The sequence below is a fragment of the Condylura cristata genome, unplaced genomic scaffold (assembly GCF_000260355.1).
Source record: "Condylura cristata isolate star-nosed mole 26May11 unplaced genomic scaffold, ConCri1.0 scaffold00014, whole genome shotgun sequence".
NCBI lineage: Eukaryota > Metazoa > Chordata > Mammalia > Eulipotyphla > Talpidae > Condylura > Condylura cristata.
Window position 1 is genome coordinate 22,135,159 of NW_004567115.1, and position 23,076 is coordinate 22,158,234.

Genomic DNA, 23,076 nt, shown 5'->3' on the forward strand with positions numbered 1-23,076 from the left:
GTAGAGGCAAAGGAAGAGTAACTGCAATGACTGCTAGTTTCGGAATGACAGATAAGTGTTCTTTCACCAGGTAACTCCCTGCTCCTGAACCCCTCCATGCAACCAGACCTAACAGTGAGCCGAACGTACAGCGGGCCCATCTGTCTCCAGGACCCTCTGGACAAGGAACTCATGACAGAGTCCTCGCTCTTTAACCCTTTGTCGGACATCAAAGTCAAAGTCCAGAGCTCCTTCATGGTTTCCCTTGGAGTGTCTGAGAGAGCGGAGTTCCACGGCAAGAATCATTCTGGGACTTTCCCCCATGGAAACAACCGCAGCTTTAGTACAATGCACCCCAGAAATAAAACACCCTATATCCAAAACCTCTCATCACTCCCCACAAGGACAGAACTGAGAACGACAGGTGTCTTTGGCCATTTAGGAGGACGCTTAGTAATGCCAAATACAGGTGGGTGGTGTGTGTTGGTGTTTTTTTTCCAGCCTGTGCTTATACCTTTTGTATTTACACAGCTGCAGAGTCAGAGTCATTTGTAAGAGGTTCACCATGCCCTTGTCAGGGCAAAAAACTGGTTCCCTCAGTCCTTGATTTACACAACCCAGTAAACCAGGGCCAATGCTGAGGTCAGACTTTGCATCTTCATCTCCACATGGACTGAATACTGTTACTTAATGTGGGGTAGAGTTGACAGCTGTGTTTGCCCAGGAGTCTTGGGTGGTCCTCAGAGTCAAGCCCCTTTGAGATATATTTTCTAGAATATGATTAGGATGTGTTGCAAGTGTTCTTTACCATCATTGACAAATACCATGTTTGTGGCCAACTTTGGTTTATGTGCTGGTATGCAATTTAGTAAAATGACAACCAATCAAACTTTCTCAGTTACTGGAATAACAAATACTGTCCATGTCCTTACACCTTGTTATAGTGTTACTTTATGATGAACAATGGAAAGATTTACTATGACATTACTCCTGAATTCAAACTTCAGTTCTGGAGCTATAACATAAATCCAATTAGTTCCCCAGAATTTCCCCTGTTGGTTGTGGGGGAAAAAACCTTTTTTTGATGTTTTGACAAGGACCTACAGCTCAGATACCTTTTAAAATGACATTCTCTCTGTGGATTAGTCTTCAGAACTGCCATCTGAGACTGAACTGGATGACAGAGAGGGCAATCTCTCCTCTGATCTCTAGGTAAAGAGAACTAGGGGGGTGCTCTGCTTCCTGGCTAAGAGGGCAAAGAACAGGTGTCATTAAACAGCAGGTAGCACCAACTCAGGACCGATGGGGAGGAGGGGTGTTGGCAGTGTTTTCTCTAAGCATAGAGCTAAATATCTTCTCCTAACTGAACATTATATCGTGTGAAATGAAATCCACAACATGACTAGTCTGATGCTGTGATCCTAGCTAGCTGAGATTCTAGCATCTTCTAGTGACTTGAGACTGCAATTTATTTCCAGTTAATGAATGATTCTCATTCTCCTATGTCAGTTACTCCCTTCAAAACTTCTTTTCACACAAATGATCCTCAGAGGCAGCCTTACAAATGATTTTGTTTTTTACATTTCCAGTTCTCTAAATCATCCTTGGTCAGTGTTTTAAGACTTGTTAAAAATCTTCATTTAAATATCTATGAGTGTCAATGTGTGATGTAATCCTCCCTGGAGGCAAGTGGCAGACAGGAGACTTTACTGTGGAACAAGGTCATTATTAAGTACCCTGCTTCTAAGAACCTAGATGCTGGTAAGTGTGGGTTCTGGAAAAATAAACTGTACAAGACACTGAGTCTTGCTGCCATTTTGGCAAGACTAGGGTATGCAACAGAACCATAAAAGCTCATTGTACATTGAGATTTCATGCATGGATCTTCTCTCAGCTTTCTTATCTTGGCACTAAGGAGGCTCCCTGGATAGTTATTGGATCAATAAATCAGTTCCCAATTCTCATCCTCATTTGTTAAGAGTGTATGTGTTTGTTTTGCATATGTAGAGGAAATGCCAAGCTCACACTATTCATTGGGTATATTTAACATTCATCCAAGAGTGTGAGATGAAAGGTTTTTCTTTGTCTTCCCTTCTGAGTTGAGAATCACTTGTTTTGAAAACTCAAAGTTCTGATGACACCGATTCCCAAACAGTTCCATTGTGAAGGAATATGTTCACAGCTAACATGAAGCCCCCAAACAGGATTGGAGTTCCTCACTGGGAATGAGTTTGATGAAAAATAAGTGTGGGGAATTGAAACATATGTTCTGTTATTTGCAGAACATAAATGCAAAATATGCACTAGGGAGATGAAGTGTAAAGAAGCAAGGCACAGCAATTAGATTGTTCCAAGGACATCCATCCCAAATTATTGTATGGTGCCTGGCAAAAAAGATTTGGGAGGCCGCATACTTTAAAAATTAGTATATAAATATGAAATAAGAAACTCAAGTGGTGCTGTTAACAGTCATATCAAAAGGCTGTAGGGGCAGGAGGTAGAGTTCGGAGAATTTATCAGTGGTAAGTGTGAATGACATATCTACAATGAGTAATTCCTTAAAGGGCCATGAGCAGAAAATTTCCCACAGCACCTTTCAGTCTTGATAAAATATAACACCACTAATACTACCACACCCTGCTACATATAAACATACCCTTTGCTTCTATGTTTGACTACCTTCAGACTCACATACAAGTTGGGTACTTAATTCCCTGGGAATTAAATGGATTTAAAAGGCATGAACGTGACCCATTCTACAAACCACCTTTTCTCTGAAGTTCGTACTTTTTCTGATTTGGGCTGAGAATGAACCAGCAGGCCCTGATCTACAGAACAACATATCTCAAAGCCTAATTTTGTTTTTGTTAAAGAGTTTTGAATCCTACCCACATATTCACTATGCAATTTGGTGTGTTTTTTTGTTTTGTTTTTGTTTTTGAGTGCCAGGCCTTATGCAAGGTGTTAACTATATAACACAGCATCACTGCACTGCCTCTTTATTGTTGCTAGGCAGTGTATGATTTCATCTATTTGAAGGCTTAGAAGAGGCAAACTAATGTAATGTGAGAAAGCAAATAGGTGAGTATTTGTGTTGGTAGTTGAAGAATTGACTTCTAAAGAGCACAAGGAACCTTTTGACAGTGGAAATGTTCCATAATTGAAGGTGATGGTTATCATGTGACTTTTGGCAGAAGTCCACATTTGCCAAAAACTCAGTCTGTGCATTTGAAGTGGGTACATTCCACTGCATGTGTATTTTACATCAGTAAAGGAAAAGAAAAGTAGGAGCACAATAAAGTGGTCACTACGGGTTAATGGCCTAAGGTGGTCCAATGGCAGCTTGCTGTGCTTCTGTGTCAAAAGAACAGTGAATGAATGTCTCTGTTGTCCTAGACTGTCCAAAAGCAGGTAACAGAGAAAGTGAGTACATATCACCCACGTTGACATCCCATATGCTGTGTATTAAGATATAATGGAGGATACTTCATTTAGCAACTACTTTTAAGGAAGAGTAGAAAATGAAAGGCACAGTCTGATCAGACACCCTTAAATACGGCAATTATAGTCCCTCCACTGTGGACAGAAATGTCCAGAAATAGAAATGGATATCATTGCTGAAAAGCAAGATTTACATGAACCTTTTTCTTAGTACTAGTGAAAGACAGTGATGATAACTAGCATAATACCACATGTACTATACATTTACACTCTATATGCATTTCTATTATATGTGCAATAGTATTTATACACTTCATATATACCATGTATAGACTTTCATAATGAATATATATAATGCTCATAAGTGTGAATCACAAATAACTTGTTTTGCAACGAGTCTTTTGTTCCTTGATGATTTCCATAGCAAGCTAAGAAGTACACAAAAGGATACTAGTAAAACTGCCATCTCTAGATTTAAATTATCAGTAAAGCTGAATGCTTTCTGTGTGATTACATTAGCACTAATGAAAGGTGAAAGTTGCATTATTCAAAGACTAAGAGAATTCTCTGAGCTTTTATTTTGGAAAGATCTTACTGTGTGTCTCCCTTTCATTTCTGTTTATAAACAAGAAGCTACATTAAAGAGAATCTCTGCCCTTTCTAGACTTTATCCTTTTGGTCAGATTGAAACATTTACTTCACAGCATTCAAGATAAGATGGGGGATGCTTCAAATTAATGCACTGCAATGTGTTCTGTTGTGTCCTCCCTCTCTGCATAATATGGTTTTATTGAAATAAGCCATCTTTTTTTTTTTTTAGTTTTGACATTAGCTTCAATATGGTGAAGTCACCTTTAACCTTTTCTAGTTTCTGTATGCAAAGAGAGAGCTAAATAGAAGGAATGCAAGAATTATTTGTAAGCTTCCAAAGCTCAGTATTATTTTTGTTTCTTGACAAAATGGATCATTCTACTAACTCCCTTCCAGATGCACAATTTGTAAAATAATTTGATATGAAACTCTAGCATCATCCCAGATACCCTTTCAGGAAACCAATGAGAAGAGAAACACTTTGAATTTTGAAGTAGATTAGCTGATACATCATTCCACTCTATATTCTCAGGTGTGTTTGATATCACCTGGTCTCAGGACATGCTATCTTTTTAGATAATTAAACAAGTGCTAGGAAAATGTCACATAAAAAACTAGTCTGAGTGCAGTTGAGAAATATACTCTTTTTGTTGTTAAGAAGTGACGTTTTTCCCTGTTATTATCTTGGATTTTGTAAACCTTCTGAGGATCAGGATTTCATAAATTGCTGTGCGGTCCTTTTTATGAGCATCTGTAAAGAACTCCAATGAAGTGTTTCAAGGTAATTGGAAAATCTCTGAATAACTTGTTTTGTTTTTTCCTGTTTTAGGAGTGAGTTTGCTCATACCACACGGCGCCATCCCGGAGGAGAACTCTTGGGAGATTTATATGTCCATCAACCAAGGTGAACCCAGGTGAGAGACAGAAGCATGGCCTGTAAACATGATGCCTAAATATGGAATGCATATCCTCCAGGAAATCTGAAGTTATTAAAATCATGTGACATGGAGGCTGTGTAGGGTGATAGTGAGCTCCTTGAGTACAGAGAAGGAGCGCACACTTACAAAATGTATTGGCTTGATTAAAAAGCACAGCTGTGCATTACTAGATATAACTAACCTAAGTTACCTCGCAGACCACTAAATACAAAATAGTGACTCCCAGGCAAGGCATAAGCACATACTCCATAAACATTCACTAACTCAGTCTTCCTTGCTAAAGAAAAACCCTGGAGGCACTCTTAGGTGGATGGCATTATTCAGAGGCAGAAAATGATTGGCCTGTGACCTTTCAAGGACAACAGAAAACCAGACATAAGCTGAGAGACCTTTTCTTAGGCAGCTCTCCTCAAAGTAAAAACAGTCTACACTTAATAGCTTTCAGATCTGACAGGCTTCAGAAGCATTCAGTCATGAACAAATTCAGAAGTCATGAACAAATCTACAAATCTCGTTACATACTTCTAATGAAAGTAGTTGGTTATTTTCTTAACACAGCTATAATATTTGCAGAAATGTTGCCTTCCTCCACATAAGATAAACCTAACTCTGCTTTCAAAAGCAATTTCTCTCATAAACTGGATATATATCTCTGGCATTTTCAGTCACAACATCTTGGTTATTTTAGATTTTTTTGTTGTTGTTAGCAAGGAACACATGAATGAACGACACTGAAAGGAAAAACAGCCAGAGAAACAGATGGTTTGAAGATATGTTGATAGTCATTTCCATAAAAGGGTTTGTCGGTGTCCAATGTTTTAAATTTTCTGTTCTTGGGGCTTGAGAGGAATGTAAGGAAAGTCTGCTAGTTGGCTCTTGTTGGATCTGCGTATGGGCTGTACTGTTTCATGTTATTTCCTTAGTACCACTGAACTACCTCTTTACCTGTACTTGTGCACCTGGAAAATAGGGGAAACTGAGGCTGACACATTTGAAAGATTTACTCAAAATCTTAGCTAAGGAGACCTAATAGTAGTATTCGCCATATGAGAGTTACTTACTATTATTTATTATTATTATTATTATTATTATTATTATTATTATTATTATTATTATTATTATTTTGGTAAATCTCACTGATTTATAGAAACATACCTGCTTCAAGTTGAGGTCATGGTCATTTAAACATTTGCTTATATATACATCGTCTGCAAACAGTAAGTAGGAGGTAGAATTCGGTCAGCCAGGCCTGAATCTGTCCCCCCAGAGACCTCCACTTCTTCATGCTGCTCCCCTCATCGTTGTCAATGAGCCACTGTGTCTATGTGTCTGCCCCCTCTCATTATGTGAGAGCAAACCATGGCTGTTCATATTTCAAAGGCACTTGATCATATATATATATATATATATATTAAATCTATCTATCTATCTGTGCAAGAGCTGTGCAAGAGCTGGGGTGCAGGCCAGAGGGTAGGTAAGAAGATCCACCAGAGAGAGTGGGGAACAGACCAGGCAGATCTATTGAAATACACTACTGAGGGAAGTAGCAGTTAGGACAGGAGAGGTCTGCTGCACCATGTGAGTCACCTCCCTGACTGGGTGGCTATGGATAGCCTCATCATGCTGGGACTTAACCCTTTCTGCCACCAGGGAGGCCCCACAAAGGCACCTAATTTACAACTTACCTCAGTCCCTCTCTCTCACAGAAGCTGCTTAGGAGGTCAAAACTAGAAAGTACCAGAGGGCATCAGATATGCAAGGGCTTCAATGACTGAGGCAAGCTGCAAATGTCAAATAAGAGAAATTCATAAAAACCAGAGTCCACAGATCATGAAAGACAAATGTGAATTAATGTGGTTATCTCCTGGACCACCTCTAGCTTTGTATGTTCCCTATTAACTAACTGCCTCAAACACCTGAATCTCAGGTGCAAGATTATTATGGTTCCTGAGGAAATTAGAGGGAAACAGAAACAGCTCAATCAAGACTTTAGATCTCTGAGTTCCACATTTCCCTGTCTAGTAAATGGACAAGAAAATAAAATTGGTGGTCACACATGCACATTTTTCATGGTGTTCTAACCTTTCAGATGTCCCTGTCTCTTAAGGAAGTGACTTCCCCCTGGCAATCCTCATTCCTCTCTGAGCAGCACTGAACTACTTACCAAAAGATTAAAATAACAAAGGCCTTTCTGCCTTTTTTTTTTTTTTTTTTTTTTTTTTTTTTTTTTTTTTTCCCCTGAGTTCAGGTGAATTTTTGTCCAGCCCTGCTTGGATCCAAGTTCAACTTTTAATTCTGTCATTAATCAGGAGAAGGTCATTTATGTAGCTAGTTAGTGGCATCTTATTTTTGACACATCACAGGACAGCCTATTGTCATCTTGTGCTGTCATTCTGAGCTTGTACTCAGAAGGTCAGTCTTCCTCAAGTTCAGAGAGCTGGAGCAATACTTTTGCACTTCATTTTTTTGCCTCCACACACCTAGAAGTGCAGTGTCATTTTCAAACAACACCTTATGATGTATTTAAATTAAATTCTGTTCCATTTTTCCCATCAATGATGCACTTTGGTTATTCCTTTCTGGGTTCCACACTCAGGTAGCTGGGTAATGGTTTAGTGGAACTGTAATTGCTATCATTGATCCACACTCTGTATCCAGTTCCCAGTGTCATGGCTATATGGAATGACCCACAGACTTCAAAGAACTCACTGTGTTCAGATAGTCTCAGGTGGCTGTATTGTGATGTTGTTTTAAGTGAGGTTTGCTCATTGTCTGAAGGTACCCTTTCTCCAGCAAGAGATCTATGTGCATTACTAGAAGTTTCTAAGAGGACATTATATACTTCATGCAAAGTGACATGATGTCTCAATATCCCTACTCTGTTGACACTTTCAGACTTGACCAGCCATCTTAGTGAATCTCTTCAACCTGCTCCAGCAGTCTAGATGTTTGGTTGGTATAATGCTTAAGAAATTATCCCTGGGCCCTCCCTGGTGGCACACTGGATTAAAGCACAGCACTGTGAATCTATATCAACCACTGCAGCATGGGTTCTATCCCCGGGCAGGAAGGTGACCCATATGGCACAGCAGACCTCTTCTGATCCACCCACTGCTCCCCTCAGCAGTGTACTTCAGTACATCTACCTGTTCTGCTCCCCACTCTGTCTCTGGTGAATCCTCTCACCCTATGCACCTGTGGCCTGTACCCCAGTTCTCTATTCATAAATAAATCTTTAAAAAATCAAAAAGAAATTATCCCTGCCAGTTTTTATAAATATATACATAATTAACTGATTCGCTTGAAGGGGGTTTTGCATCCTGAAAAAAGTAACTGTTACATTCCTTTTCAGCAAAGTGATTTCATTTATACTTGACTCAGTTTCCATATTAATGTTCAAAAGAAGAGACTACACCAGTTTTAGAGATAAGAAAAAAAAAATCCCCAAAAAGCAAAGGTTCTTAGAATCTAAGCTGCTCTTCCAAGGATATGTTTTTATTGACTGAGCTGGAATTTAACCTCAGGGTATCTGCATCCAATTCCAATGCTCATGGATTACAGAAAACCACCTCCCCTTGATGTGGGAGATGGCATGCCAACAGCTTTCTGTTATATTCCAAATATCAGCCCCTGTAAAGAGGTGTGTTGACATTAGCTCTGTAAGAACACTGAGAATTGAGGAAGGCAGGGTACTCTGGTGGTGCAAGGAGTTGACATGCAGCACTAGGAAGCTCTCCGCAGCTGCTTCAGCATGAGTTTGATCCCTGGGCAGGGAGCAGACCCACATGGCACAGCAGATTTCTTCTGCTAACCCGCTGCTCCCCTCAAAAGTGAATTTCAGTGAATCTGCCTGTTGTGCTCCCCACTTTGTCTTTGGTGAATCCTCTCACTGTCCCTGCACCTCTGGCCTGTACCTCAGTTTTGTATGCATACATAAATCTTAATAATAAAAAAAAATTGAGGTAGACAAAATCAAGTTCAACAAAACTGCATCTGTCTATGGGAATAACTGCCTTTATACATTACAGACTAGAAAACAGGAAGGCTGAAATAAATCTCATACCAGTGCTGAATCTAAGCAGCCACAATATTAGTAAACACTTGAATTCAGAGACTATGAGTGATTAGAGCACAGACATTAGAGATTCTTGTTCAGATCTAAGGTTTGCTGCAATTATCCATATGATCTTAGGTAAGTTAATGAGTCTGTGACTCTTATGTTCTCATCTGAAAACCAACACTAGGCACCTACCCTATGTGGCTACCGTGAGAAAACCTGATATACAACAATATTGAGATACTCAATGATGACAAAATGAGAAAGAAACCTAATTGATAAAGTAACATCTGATAAAGAATTCCACCTGCAGTATACATGTAGTTTTCACATCTGTCCCTAATGAAAATTAAGACCAAGAAGAGTTTGTAGGGTTGCCCTAGTTTCTAGCAAGATTAGGCACCAAAACAAGACTTTCTGACTAATAATGCATTTTCCAGACTGTCCCACTCCCCACCGTGAGCGCTGATTAGCTATATTATCCTTCAATCAGGTCATGAGAGTCAGACTTGTGCCTAGTAATGGAAATAGTCCATGAAATGAGTGGGGCCAAGATATGGGAAGACAGTGATAACTTTGAAGTTTCTGTGGTTCCTACTGCAGTACAGGACTTCACAGAAAGCAGTGGGAAAAAAAGGAGGAACCCCTCTAACAATAGGCTTACAACAGAGTAGGGGTTAGAGATGGGGGTGGCTTCCTGGAGGCATCATTTGAACCCAGTCTTAAAAGACGAGAAAGAATTAACAGAGAAACAAAGGCATAAGGGCTGTAAGTCAAGGCTCAGGATCCATTTTCTGGTATCTAGTAGTGTTTGTGGAAGGTTTGATGGGGAAAATGATGGGAGTGGGGGGCATAGTCTTTACAAGGAACTCAACCGAGACCTTTTCCCCTAAATTGAGATCATTCAAATGTCAACACACTGCCTTCCATCTCTACCCAGGTCTTGCACAGACAGAAGAATGTGTTGTGTGTGTTGGTGTGTGTGGGGAGGAGAAATGGGGGGTCACGTACAGGAAGGGTCATACACTCACTCACAAAGCAGAGCACACTGAGTGCCACCCCAAACAGGAACTAGAAAGACCCCCCAAAGGCAAAGGCAAGAAATTGCAGCTGTCAGAGTATATGCTGAAGCCCTTGGGTTCCTCCGAGATCAAGGATATTTAAGCAGCAAACATAATACCAAAAGTTGTCTGCCTTATTACAAGCTCCATGGTAGGGAGGAAATCATTCTCCCCAAAGCTAGGTTGTTGTTTTTGTTTTGTTTTGTTTTGGTAGGGGGTGGGGGTAGGTGGTTTGCAAGTCTTCATTCTCTCTAATCAGGCTTTGGTAAGTTTTTATGAAATTAAGATATTTAAACAAGGGGTTTTAAAATATCAACTGTCTCAGGTTCTTTCCACATACATTGCAAGAAGAAAATGATACAAATGTAGCTCTCTCTCCCTACCACCCATCTCCCAGCTGGCTTTTTGCAACCCGCCCTTTGCAGTCGTTAGAGAGTAAAGAACTGGACCAGAAAATTATTAGATGGAGTTTTCTTCTGAGAAGCAATAAAATGAAACCAAAGGCAAACATTCATTTCTTTTTCCAATTACATTGTCATGTGGATATTCCTGACCAAATGGTTAGACTAGAATTGGAAATATAAGTAATCTTCTAGAAGAATTTCTAAAAGGGCACTTATTTTGTAATTTGGAATCACATGGGGTTTTTCATTTTTTTCTTTTATCAACTGCTCAGTGGGTACATCATCTTGGGGTGCAGATTGGGAAGGTAGATTTGTTGATCTTATGAAACATTATTTAAGGTGCAGTGGTTTTCATAGCAAAGCATAAAATAAGACCAAATAACAAGGCTAGGAAGACAGAAGTAGCAGCTCTGGGTGCTGGAAACAAGACGGTAGACTGATTTCCAGAAGACTCGCAGTTAAACCCTGAGGTCCAGGGCCCTCCTGTAGAAGGGCTTCATGTGACAGGAGCAAGGGAAACATGCACAATATAGAATCATAAATATGTGCATACTCTTAGGCCTCCCTCTACCATCATGCTAACAGATGACCTAAGCGCAGACCTACCCCAGACCCCAGACTGTCCAGGAAGACCTCATTGCAGAAGCATGTAAACAAAACATGTGTCTGTATCATTCTCCTCATAAAAATGGAATTCTGAACAAATAAGTTAGTAGTGAACTATTCTTTATGTCAAAGCACACATCTGGTCATTCTAAAATATCTCATTTAAATCAAATGTGAAACTGCTCCTTTTTTCCTGACACATCTGAAGGCTGGTTTCTTAAAAGGCACGAGACCCCTGCTCACCAGGCTACCGCAGTTAGTGTCATGGTCCCTATCCAAATCTTGCCTCTTGGATTCCAAATAAGAGTACCTGCCTTCAGCTCTACCCTGACACCAGGTGACTCTTAGGACAGTGCCACAGGGGAGCAAACCTGACTACAAGTTTCTTGCCTGCTTTACATTTCTGTTTGCCTTCTCCATCTTAGAGGATTAAGTTTTGTTTCAAGCCATCTCCCAGCTCAGGCCAAAAACAATGCACCTTCTTGCTGTAGAGGCAATGAAGACATTTCTGGGATCATTTACACAGTTGATAGTATGAGCAAAATTCAGTTATTAAGAGCTAAAAGTATTCAGTACTTTTGCACCCGAGATTATCGATGGGAAAGGTGAGCGTTGGAAGAGGCATGCTGTCCAATAAGTATGAGGATGGTAGTTGGAGGCACAGTGAACTTTTTCTGTATTTTTTTATATTAACAGAGCTCCAATCTGACTAGAAAAAAAATAAATAAGAGCGTAGGATTAATTTCAGGTATTTGCCAGTTACCTCACCATAGCAGGTGTTTGCTACTTCCCTCCGAACCTACTGAGAAACATTTTGTCAGAATAGCTACCCCCCCCCCCAGACAAAGCCCTCTCCCACTCCCATGGAATTTGAAGAAATGTGACATTTTGGAAGAGTACAGTTTAAAAAAAAAAAAAAAAGTCTGTTCCCTGCCAGCACCAAAATCAAAAAGTAACCTTAAGAAAATTACTTATAAAATGTGGGTCATCTGCAGGAAATGAACCATGATACCTGATTTTCTCCTACCTATGTTCACCTTATTCCATGCTACTGGGGGTTAGGGGTCGAGATGCGAGGGCATGCTGCAAGCCAAAGAAAAAGAGAGGTAAATAATCCTTCCATAATGTCCAGGCCCTTTATCCCAAAGAGATAGAGTAGATGAGCTCTGGCTAGGAGCTGCAAACTAGACAGGTGAAATGAAGACGGGTTTGCTGGCAGCCACTTCAGTGTGAGGTTCAAATGTCAGATGTACCTGAAACCCACCTGAAATTAGACACTCAGCTCTTTGCCATCCAGTCACCTGCGCTCTGGCAGGAGCACTTCTAGAGTCTTGTCCCTTCTATACTGAATCTGTTAATGATTATCTTAAAGAATTCATCCAGGATTAAAATGGCCATATTGTAATAGGTAGTTAGAAGATATGGTTTTCCTTTGCCTTCTGCCACAATATCCTGGGGTAGCCTCATGGAGGAGGGTCTATGCAAGGGCTCCAGACCAAGCATCTAGAGCCTCATCTGCAAATGTGCACTTGCTTGAATTTGCACACACATGTCTGTGTGCATGGATGCTGATGGACTGGATTAAGATTAAGATAATCTTAAAGTTTTTAAGTGAACAGAAATGAATACTAAACAATAAGACTGCTTTGATAACTGGATGTTATGGAAAAGTTACAGAATCACAATGAACAGTCTTCAAGGGATCACGATACCATGGTCAGTTCCATTAAGTGCAGTTGTTAGCAGTTACTAAAATAATTGGAACCACTTAATATCACGATAGAGTAAACCCAGTTACTTAAATGAATAATGATACCATAATGCAATACACAAGATGACATAGACACACACATGTTCATTCTTAATGAGGGATAAAACCTGTCTACAGGGCCATGGGAGGTTTCAGAGAGGAAGTGAAATATGACTCAAAGAAAATCTATGCAAAAGACACAGAAATATAACTAGCATTGTGTCCTGGAACTGAGAAAGTTACAATCGAACAAAAGATGATAGAAGAATGTAAGGGGTGAGGCTGAAAAAAAATCAAGCAAGGATGAGACCGTGTAGAGCGCTTTTGCCTCCTTGGGGAAACTGAAATTTGCCCAGTGACGAGGGATTGAAGAAGCTTAAAAATTGGGAGACATGAGCATATTTTCATTTTAAATATATAACCCTCTGCTTCATGCCCACTGCCTCTGCCCAAGTTCAAGTCTTCATCCTACCAGAGCTCTCTTTGTAAGTACAATGAACACATGCCTCATTTTGCCTGGCACGATCATTTATAGTGCCCCTTTCACCCTTGAAATTATGTCCATTTGTGCAATAAATTATGGTCACTCTACTTCAGAGTGGTCTTGTTTCTCATCGTGAACATTTTAAATCCTTTCTCTAATCCCCACATTGCTGTCAGTAGGGAGTGTATGTGGGTCTGTGTATGTGTGTGTGTGTGTGTGTGTGTTACTGTGGTAAAAGAGATGAAGGAGTTGAAGATAATTCCCAGAATAGTGACTTGGGAACTGATGATTAATTAATAGAGAGAGATTTGCCAACAGAGGGTCACCTGAGAGTTTGTCAAAGTTGTTCCAGGAGCAACTTGGGTTTCTTTCCCGGGAATAAACACACGTCTGTCTTTGACTTACAAAAGAAGGGGTAGGAAGAACACGATCGAAGAAAAACTAAATAAAGGCTAAAATCATTTATAACCAAGAAAAATGACGACTACTAAATGAAAGCCCCATATAAGCATTTGGGGGAATTAATAACAAGACTCCACCATCTTGAGGATAGACTGTGCTCTCCACTTTCTGTCATGCAGAGCAATTCTGCTTTGTTTCCTTTGCCTTCCTAGCTAGGTAGGAGTCTGGCAGTTCTATAGTTCACTGAAGTGAATGGATCATGTATATAACTTGTCTGGAAAGTGGTGCCCACTTAGGGATTGGCACCGCAGGAGAAAGGATTATCAGAAGTGGGGATAACACCGGGAAGCAGATCTGCATTCTAACCCCCCTTGCTAACTGTAGACTAGATGACTTTGAGTTAGTCACTGTCTCTCTCTAGGCCTCAATTTTATCTTCTGTCAATTTTTTTTTTTATTATTATTAACTGCATTCTTGGAATGTGCTCTAGCTCTGTCCCAGTGTTACCAGGTTCTTGCCTTTGGCTGCAACCACATTCCTAAAATCCTGAACTCAAAGGGAAAGATTAATGCAGTGAGAACAAATATGTTGACTGTTTACTCTAAAATCAAGACCCTCCCTTCTCCAATGCTCCAGAGGATTTTGAATGAAATATGGTTTGGATTGATGGAGACATCACAAGACCAGAAACAGGAGGTGGGGCAGAAATGATGAACGTAGCTGCTAAGCCAGCTCGAGAAATGAAAACCCAACTGCTGCAGTGAGTGTCAGACTGCTATAGGGAGAACACAGAAGCACAGAGCAGAGATGGGATATGGAGATGGAGGACCCTTGTAGATAAATCAGTGGTCCTTACAAATCAACCTAATCATACCCTAGAAGTAATCAATTTAACAATTGATAACAATCCTGCAAAGGATTGAACCCCTCCCCAAATGAGCATCAGTACAGTTTCTGCCCTAGCGAGATGCAGCTTTGTGCTCACCTCTGACATACAAGTGTATTTTCATGAGCCCTTTCTCTTTGCAAATCAGCAGCACAGATCTTCCTTCACACCTATGCCTGTGCAAACATCTTCTCCCCCCACTTTTTTTTAATATAGTGAACTTTTAATATTGCGAACCTGCCCTTTTGGATAGAACCAAAAAATTAAAATAAAATCAAGAACCTTGTGAATGTACTAAGGACTTCTTGCACCATGTCTTCTGCCTCTACCTCCACATCTCATAACAATTTGACCTATGATTTATACCTTAAAGGTACAATGTATGGACTCAAATATAAAGTCTATGTGAGCTCACAGTGTGAAGTAATTTTAGTGGTTCAGAAGCATCTTTAATTGGAGATAACAATGGTTTGTGGATGTTATTAGAAATAAATAGAAGAGTGTGCTCCAGGTGAGTCGGTATTTAGAGATCAGTGACCTGTCTAGTTGGGCAGGTGACGTATAGCACCTTTAACAAACTTTGACACTATTCACTTTGCCACACTGTTCTTGGTGATGGAGAGAAACAAATTGTTTTGTCCATTTCTGTTGAATGGTACATCATGGATTTGGATCCAGTTTATTGTTTTCAGTTTTAGAAATTTTAATTGGAATTTTCAAACTGATAGCATACATCTACCCCTCTGAGGAGATCTGGCATTAATTAATTCTATAACAGGCACAGGGAACTGCTGAGGAGATATGTTCCCTAAGTAACAAAGACTTTTTTGCTGGTGCAATGGGAGTAAATTGATGCCATTTAGGAGACATTAATTCTTGCAGGCTACCAGTGCCATGCAGTCTAATAAAGGCACCATTTATCAAATGGTATCTTAATGGCCTAGAAGGGTTAATGTACCTTTAGCTGAAGATTGTGCTCTTTTCTGCAGTCAAATCATGATGGTTTCTTCACAAAGTCATTTAAGTTAGAACAGAACCCCACTACCCCCAAAAGTGAGAAGAGAGAAATAGAGAAAGAAGAGGAAAATAGGGGTGGGAGGGGAGGAATTCTCCCATTGTCATTTTATGATCTGCTTCTTTTGGAGAGGATTCTTCCCCCATCCCATGCTCTTCACCATCCCTTCCACCTCACACTCCCTTGGTTACAAACAAACACCCATAAATAAAAATTGCCAGCATTTTTAATCAAAGCCAATTTACAGCCTATGTGAGCTCACAATGTGAAGTGATTACAGTGGTCTAGGGGAGTCTTTAATTAAAGATGCCATTGACAAGATAACAATGGTTTGTGAATGTTGTTAATAGATCTGAAGGAAAGCTGCACCTTTGTTCCATAAGAGGGAAGTCATTGGTTCATGAGTTTGATTGCACATTGTAAAGGAACACCACATACTGTAATTATTTTTATTTGTATGTGCCATCTCTTTTATTACTCATGCTCCAAGTAGAAATAACCTGTCCAATTAAGATATTTAATATATATCATCCTTTCCACTTCACTTAGTTATGGCCTAATAAAAATGTCTGGAGAATACACTAGCCCCCACTCAGGCTGCCTCCATGAGAAGGCAACTCACACAGTCCACTGAAAACCTGTATGACTCTGCCCCCCTTCCTCCTATGCCCTGGGTTATCATCTTTAAGACAAACCATAACAACTTTCTAGGACCCCATAAGCATTTATGAGCACAGAGAGTTCACTTGGGAAATTCAGTTAGGGGTGGGGAGAGGCTGGCAGCTGAAGAGATGAAAATAATCCAAAAGCCACTCAACAACCTGGTCCGATGATGAGCTATCTGGGAGACCGTGGCGAGTCCGGAGTCAGCAGCAAAGGGGTCTGTAGGTTCTAATTTTAAGTGATAATAAGAAGCCAGGAAAAACCTGCTAGTAGACAGAATTGTCCCTCCCAAAATGTCTATATCCCATTTCTGGAACCTGCGTCTGTTACCTTCCATGGCAGAGAGTTTGCAGATGGGATTAAGGTTAGGAATAATGAAAAGGAGAGCTTAGCCTAGGTTGTATAAGCAGGCTGATGTCAGGGTCCTTCCAAGCAGAAGGCCCAGCATCAGGGGCACATCAGAGATGAAGATATGCTGCTGCTGACTTACAGGGAACAGAAGAAGCCTCCAGACAAGGACCCAGGCAACTTCTAGAAATTAGAAAAGACCAGAAAATGGATTTTCCCCCAGAGCCTCCAGAAGGCTCACAGCCTTGCTGACTCTTCCATTTTGATTCAGTGAGATTACTACCCTATATAACTATGAGATGATAAATCTGTGTTTTTAAGTCAGTCAGTCTGTGGCCTGACAATAGCAGCAAACCGCACACGACTCCTGGCTTTCTCCTGTGGCTGTGGCTATGACCTCAGCAACTCCCATATGAACATTTTACCTCAGAAAGTCCAGGTTTGGGTAATTATGCCCCAGGGAATGTCTGTTCCTTCCACAGTCTAACACATATGCCCTATAGCTACCGCCATAAATAGGACAGAAATCCCAATCCCAGCTTTGCCACAGAGTGACCCTGACCTGTAGTGTCAGCCTCTGTTCTGCCTCTGTTTCCTCATCTGTGTCATGAGGTCTTCCACCAGGCTGACATGAAATGGGACTCAGCCTTCCTCCAAAGAAGGCTATTTTCCCATTCAAGATGTAAATGAATAAACAACTTAATGGCTATGAAAAATGTCACAGCAGCAATCTCCGAAGATCCACTCTCCTCCCATCCCACACCATCTTTCACGTTAAAGCCCTTTCACTGAGCCATCATTCCGCTTCTGCTAGTAAACAAGCTAAATGCAAGCCTGACGCTGCATGAAAGATGAGGCTTAAATTGTGTCTAGGAACTGGTGATTTACACATGATTTGTGATTCCTTTAGTATATTAATTGGTAAACACCCCATGAATGTGCGTGTAAACTAAAGCCGTTTAACATATGCAAACAGTTTAATCTCTCAGTGTGGTATTGCTCAAATTTCAGCAAACTCAGATCCTCATTCCAGTCTGTATGTAATTCCCTGCTTCCCTCTCCCCCATGACATCTTCCATCCTGTGATCTTATTTCAGATAATACCAAGCTGGTGACCCAAATCTTTAAACCCTTTAATAGCAGTGCCATATGCTTCTCTCTTCACTGAATTGTGCTCATTGCGTGTTGTGATCCACAGTACTGACTGCTCCTTTCCTCGCCGCACTAATGGAATATAATGGCTGGATGAGCGCTAACATAACTTCCAGTTACTGCTGATCAACGTCCCAACCTGACATTCTTGCTTATTAGTCACATCCAACTTAATCAATGGGATGTAGAGAGTGCAATGGTAGTGTACCATTTATAGTGGTATTCGAACCCTAGTGGCCGTGTCCATTAACAAATACTTACAACAGAGCGTTGAAATGTGACCAGCATCCACAGTCTTTCTGAAGCCTACCCTGTCTATATTTGAAAAGCCACAAAGTCCCCACTGCATGAAGTATGGCTATTTCGCCCACAGATGTTTACATTTCTCAAATGTTAATGCCAGGGCTTTGACGAAATGCAGTATAAAGTGCAGGTTCCTGGGCCTTTCCCCTGAAATCCTGAATCAGAATCTTCATTGGTGGTAGCCAGGAGTGTAATTTTAAATAAACTACTCAAGGAATTCTTAATTACTTTACAGTCTTAGGACCACCTAAAAACTAAAAGAGTAAGCTATTAAAGATGATGTTACATAGCTTGATTTTTTCCTCTGTTTTGCTCCTCATCCCATTTCTCTCTTTCCAGAATTTATTGTTTTAAGTCAGAAGTTTCTAGAGTTGAAGCCCTCAGGAGACCTGGTCATGGCATTGCGGTTGTCTGATGAGCCAGGATGGCTTGGAAGGGTTAGTCACTAGTGGAGCTTCTGTATCATTTTTCTGAGCTGCAGTTAGGTGTCTTGCCAAGGAAAACAGAAAAAAAAATAATCCCAAATCCTTGATTTTTAGTCACACCAGTGATGTTAACACACCAGGCAAATATATGGGGTTTTAATGAAAAGAGAAAGAATAATGGCTGAACCTAGCCTTCTCCCCCAGTCAAAATCTGTAGGAGGCTAAAGCTACCTTTCTTTCTGAGCTCTAATTTTAAGACTAAGTACAGTTTCCATCTATCTGCCTTTTATGTCTATTCCATTAAAATATGATTTAATTATGTATCGACCCAGGGCCTGGCATAGTAAAACTATCATTACACTCCTGCCAGCATTCTTGAATGATACTCTAGGTAAAGGTGATCAAACTGACATTAATCTATACTGTGGACCATAAGGAGGGAAGGAGGCAACAGTAATTACCAAGCAAGCACAGCAAACTGAACAACGAGCATCTCATCATGAAACACATTGTTGGTGGTTTTGCTGAAGAAAGTGACTAATTGCATGTCTAGAATCAGGTCAAGAAATTTTAAGTGTGAAAACCCAACATGTCCATATACACCCCACTCCTGACCTGCTGTGCCCGGTGGTTGTCACCTCATCTCTGCACACCTTTGCCACGCCTTATGTTGGGACGGGTGTGCAAGTGGGCCCTGGACAAGGTCAGTCACCGTGGCTGAGATCTGGACCATCTCCTGAACACCATCACCACTCACCCAGACACACTGTATTTGCAGTTGTCAGTTATTCCACAGACTTCCTTGTAAGAATCTGGAAACATTCTCCCTGTGCCTCTCATTCATCCATTCAAAAATTGTATTATTATTTTTTTTACTAATTTCAAATTATAGAAAAGTTGCAACAACAATATAAAGAAGTCTCAGCTACCTCACACCCAGATTCAAAAATCTTAATGTTACATTGGCTCTTCTCTTTCCATATATCAAGTACATGTGTATGTATGCACATGTGTACATGTCCATATGTATGTGTATATGTTATATGCACACAATTAGAATACACTGGCACACTTTCTAACCATTGTGAACAAATGTTCTTTGCCCCTAGATAGTTCTTCAGTGAGTTTAACATAAACATAAGAAATTATCTTACATAAAGCGTGATTACCAAACGAGTCAGAAATAAACACTGGGACTACACTATTATTTATCCCATGGGCTTTGTATTTCACCTATCCAGATAATGTTCTTCACAGCAAACAAAAATCCAAGTCCATTCATAATATTCTGTCGTCGTAAGATCTGCTTCTCCTTAATCTGGATTAGTTTCTGGGTCCACCTTTGTAGTTCAAAGCACTGGCCAGGGCTAAGAGTGCACATCCTTTTGATTAGATACATGCTATGTTTTATTGGCAGGGAGGATACAAAGTGATGCTGAACACTTTTCACTGTCATATCAGAAGTCTCTGCCACCATTCGTACCAGCCCTGGTAGTGTTAATTTTGATAACTTTGTTAGATGGTTTCTGCCTAGGTTCTCCACTATAAAGTAAAATTTATCCTTTATAAATAAGGGCTTTGTGGGAAGATAATTTGAAACTATACAGCTTCTTGATCTTCACACTTTCACTACATTGATAAGGATCCATTCAGAATTCTTCACTGAATCAAGCATTGATATGGTGTTTGCCAAATGATTATAATTTTTTTTTCATGAAAGCATTTTTCATTCTCATTCTTTCATTCTCTCTCTGTTTCATACATCCTTAATGTTATTCAATGTGTTATATTATTTTACTACTAGTATTTGTTTTGATGATCAAAATGTTCCAGATTTTATCAGTAGGAACCACTGTCAACAAATATCTTTAAGAGCTTACGGCAAGTATATATTAGGTACTGACAATACAACAATGAACAAAATGCAGGTGGTGGGGGGGAAACACCTGGCCTAATAGACCTGTATTCAGTTTGTGAAAGGGAAAAAAAAAAATAAGCAAATGGTATAGTACATTAGGAAGCAATAAGCATTATGGAGAACAAGAAAAGCAAAGATCAGTTTTTGGAGTAGGCAGTGTTGCAATTATGTTGCTTAGCCAGGATCAGGGGAGCCTCATGACTAGGTGTTATTTGAGCAAAGACCTGTGGGTTTGGGGGAGCTAGTTGTGTGGCTTCTAGAGGAAAACTCCCAGGCTGCACTGAGCACTCCCAGGTGGCACAGACAGCTGCATTTCCCTGAGGTAGGTGTAGGGTGGTGTCGGTGGGATTCTTCTGGGAGGCAAGGATGAGAGTGAGGAGACTGGTGTCTCCTAAGGTGCCTTAAATGTCCATAGTATACACCCCTCAGGATTTGCCATGTTAGGCATATACCTTCACTCAGTGAGTACAGTGTAGGTGTGTTTTATGCTTTGTTTGACTCCTGAAACAATCTTAGAGTAGGTGTTATTTTCCATGTTAGAAAAGTGAGGCTCAGAAATGCTTTTGGGGGAGGGGGGTCCAACGGCCTGTACTGGAGGACTAGAGGGGCTTAGGTGTGGGGGTGGGGGATCCAATGGACAGTGTTGGAGGGTTAGGGGAGCTTAGGTCTGGGGTGGGGGCAATCCAATGGGCAGTGTTGAAGGGTTAGAGGGCTTAGGTGTGGGGTAGGGGTAGGTGGTGCACATGGTATGGTGATATACATTTGAAGAGTTGTGAACCTGCACATAGACAGTGCTGTAAACCAGCATTGTCTCAATGAAGAAAAATAGCATTCTCTTTTAATTAAAAAAAAAAAAAAAACCTCTTGGGCTTTCCCCTCTGCCACACTGATTTTCGTGACAGAAATAGTCAAGAAACATGTTTTAGGGGGCAATTCATAAAAAGCAATGTGAGGGCTCAAGGGAGAGTTTTAGGGTATTCTGTTACCCACTTCATGTGTTCTCTGCAGCTATTCTGCTCTAGTTTTCTTTTCTGATAACTAAAATGGGTTAACCATGTTGTTAACTAGAAGAGCTCTTGCTGTTACCAGATTCCCAAGGAAAATATCCCCATAACATTTATATCTGCGTTCATCTGTGCAGGTGTATATTGGGTACATCGGACCACAAAGCTGGAGAATCTGGGACTCCCCTACACAGAGCCATCAGTGGTGCTATATGAGCATTTGAATTCACAACTATGTTTCCATACAGTTGTTCAACAAACCACCTGGTTATGCAGACCTGGCTCTTAAATTATTGATCTTTTTATACCCATAAGCATTCATAAGCATGCACAGCATACATACACACACACACACACAGAGAGAGAGAGAACAGAATGAAAAATTAAGCAGCAAAGTCCCATGCAGGCAGATTTTCCCATCTACGCGAGGGTGTATAATGTGCCGAGGTGGTTTTATGATGGTCCTGAAATCACTGCTGGTATTAATTCACAGTTATTATTAGCTCACAGCAATTTTAGAAAAATGTGTTGCTTTCTCCCCCACCCCCACCCCCCAGCAGGAACATGAATTCTTCCTTATCACATTTTCTGTACATGGGACTTTTGTGCCAGTGTGCTTTCCTGACAAGCCTTCATCTTTGTCCAGGCCCACGAAAGCCCCCCTCACTCCCTGGCCACCTGCCCTCAGGTGTCCTAACCTACAGCTGTGACAACACTCACACTCAAGGTGTGTTCAGTTGCCCCATCTTTTCTTGGAATGCATGAGAGCCGGTGATTGGCCCAAAAGTCCCAGGGAAGGAAAGCACATTTTGTCTCAGATAGCGGAAGCCAGGCATCCAACATTTAGGGTTAAGTGGTGGCTTGCTGGCACTGTATGTCCTGATGTTGCAACATCTCCCCCCTCGGGTATATGAAGAACTTTAATATGTGTAAATTTCCCTGACTGCCACAAATATAAGATGGAAATAAAGGGCATATTATTATTATGAGAGGAAAAGTGGGTTGGTATTGTTCCTCAGCAGAGACCTTCAGCCACAGACACTAGGAGGAGGATTAGCTGTAAGTCTTGATTTCCTTTGCACATATGGAATGCCCAGTGCCTGTTGAAGGCAGCCCTCCCACTCCACACTCCACCCCTGACTCTCAATGCTGTAGAGGTTATTACGTAGCCGAGCCTCACTATTCACAACGAGTGTGAGAGTTCATCTAATTAGCCGATTTCAGTTCATTTGGCATTAAATAATTCCCCAAACTCCCATATGTTTGAGCAATATGTTCAACAAGGGAGAGGATTCTCTGAAAGCAATTAAATAGCTCTTTTAAGAGCGCTTGTCATCGGTCACTCGCAAGCACCCCTGTCTGAGATGAATGTGGGTACCAATTTCATGGGAGGCACCTCACCCTCCCTAGCGGCCACTGGCAGGCATCCACGTGCAGGCTGCTGCTCCCTGCTAGCTCACAGTGGGGTTTTACATTTTCTCCCAGCCTAAAGTATTTTGTTCTAGGCTGTTTGGAGAGCATTTGTTGTTATTAACATGCTACTTTTCGATCCCACTCTCCTGCTGGCCTGCCCTGCTTACAGGTAAATGCAGATATATTTCCAGTGTATCCTAGGCTTTGCTTGTGTGGGAAGAATCACCAACTTTGGG

The 23,076-nt window shown here is 40.8% G+C and overlaps 1 protein-coding gene across 1 annotated transcript in view; it reads left to right on the top strand.

The window, feature by feature from the left end:
• The window catches only part of UNC5D (unc-5 homolog D (C. elegans)), a 248,729-nt gene that overhangs the window by 186,333 nt on the left and 39,320 nt on the right, over positions 1–23,076 (top strand). The window contains exons 12-13 of the mRNA XM_012724776.1: positions 71–448; positions 4,841–4,925. Coding sequence (XP_012580230.1) covers positions 71–448; positions 4,841–4,925 — 463 coding nt within the window. The remainder of the gene's footprint in view (positions 1–70; positions 449–4,840; positions 4,926–23,076) is intronic.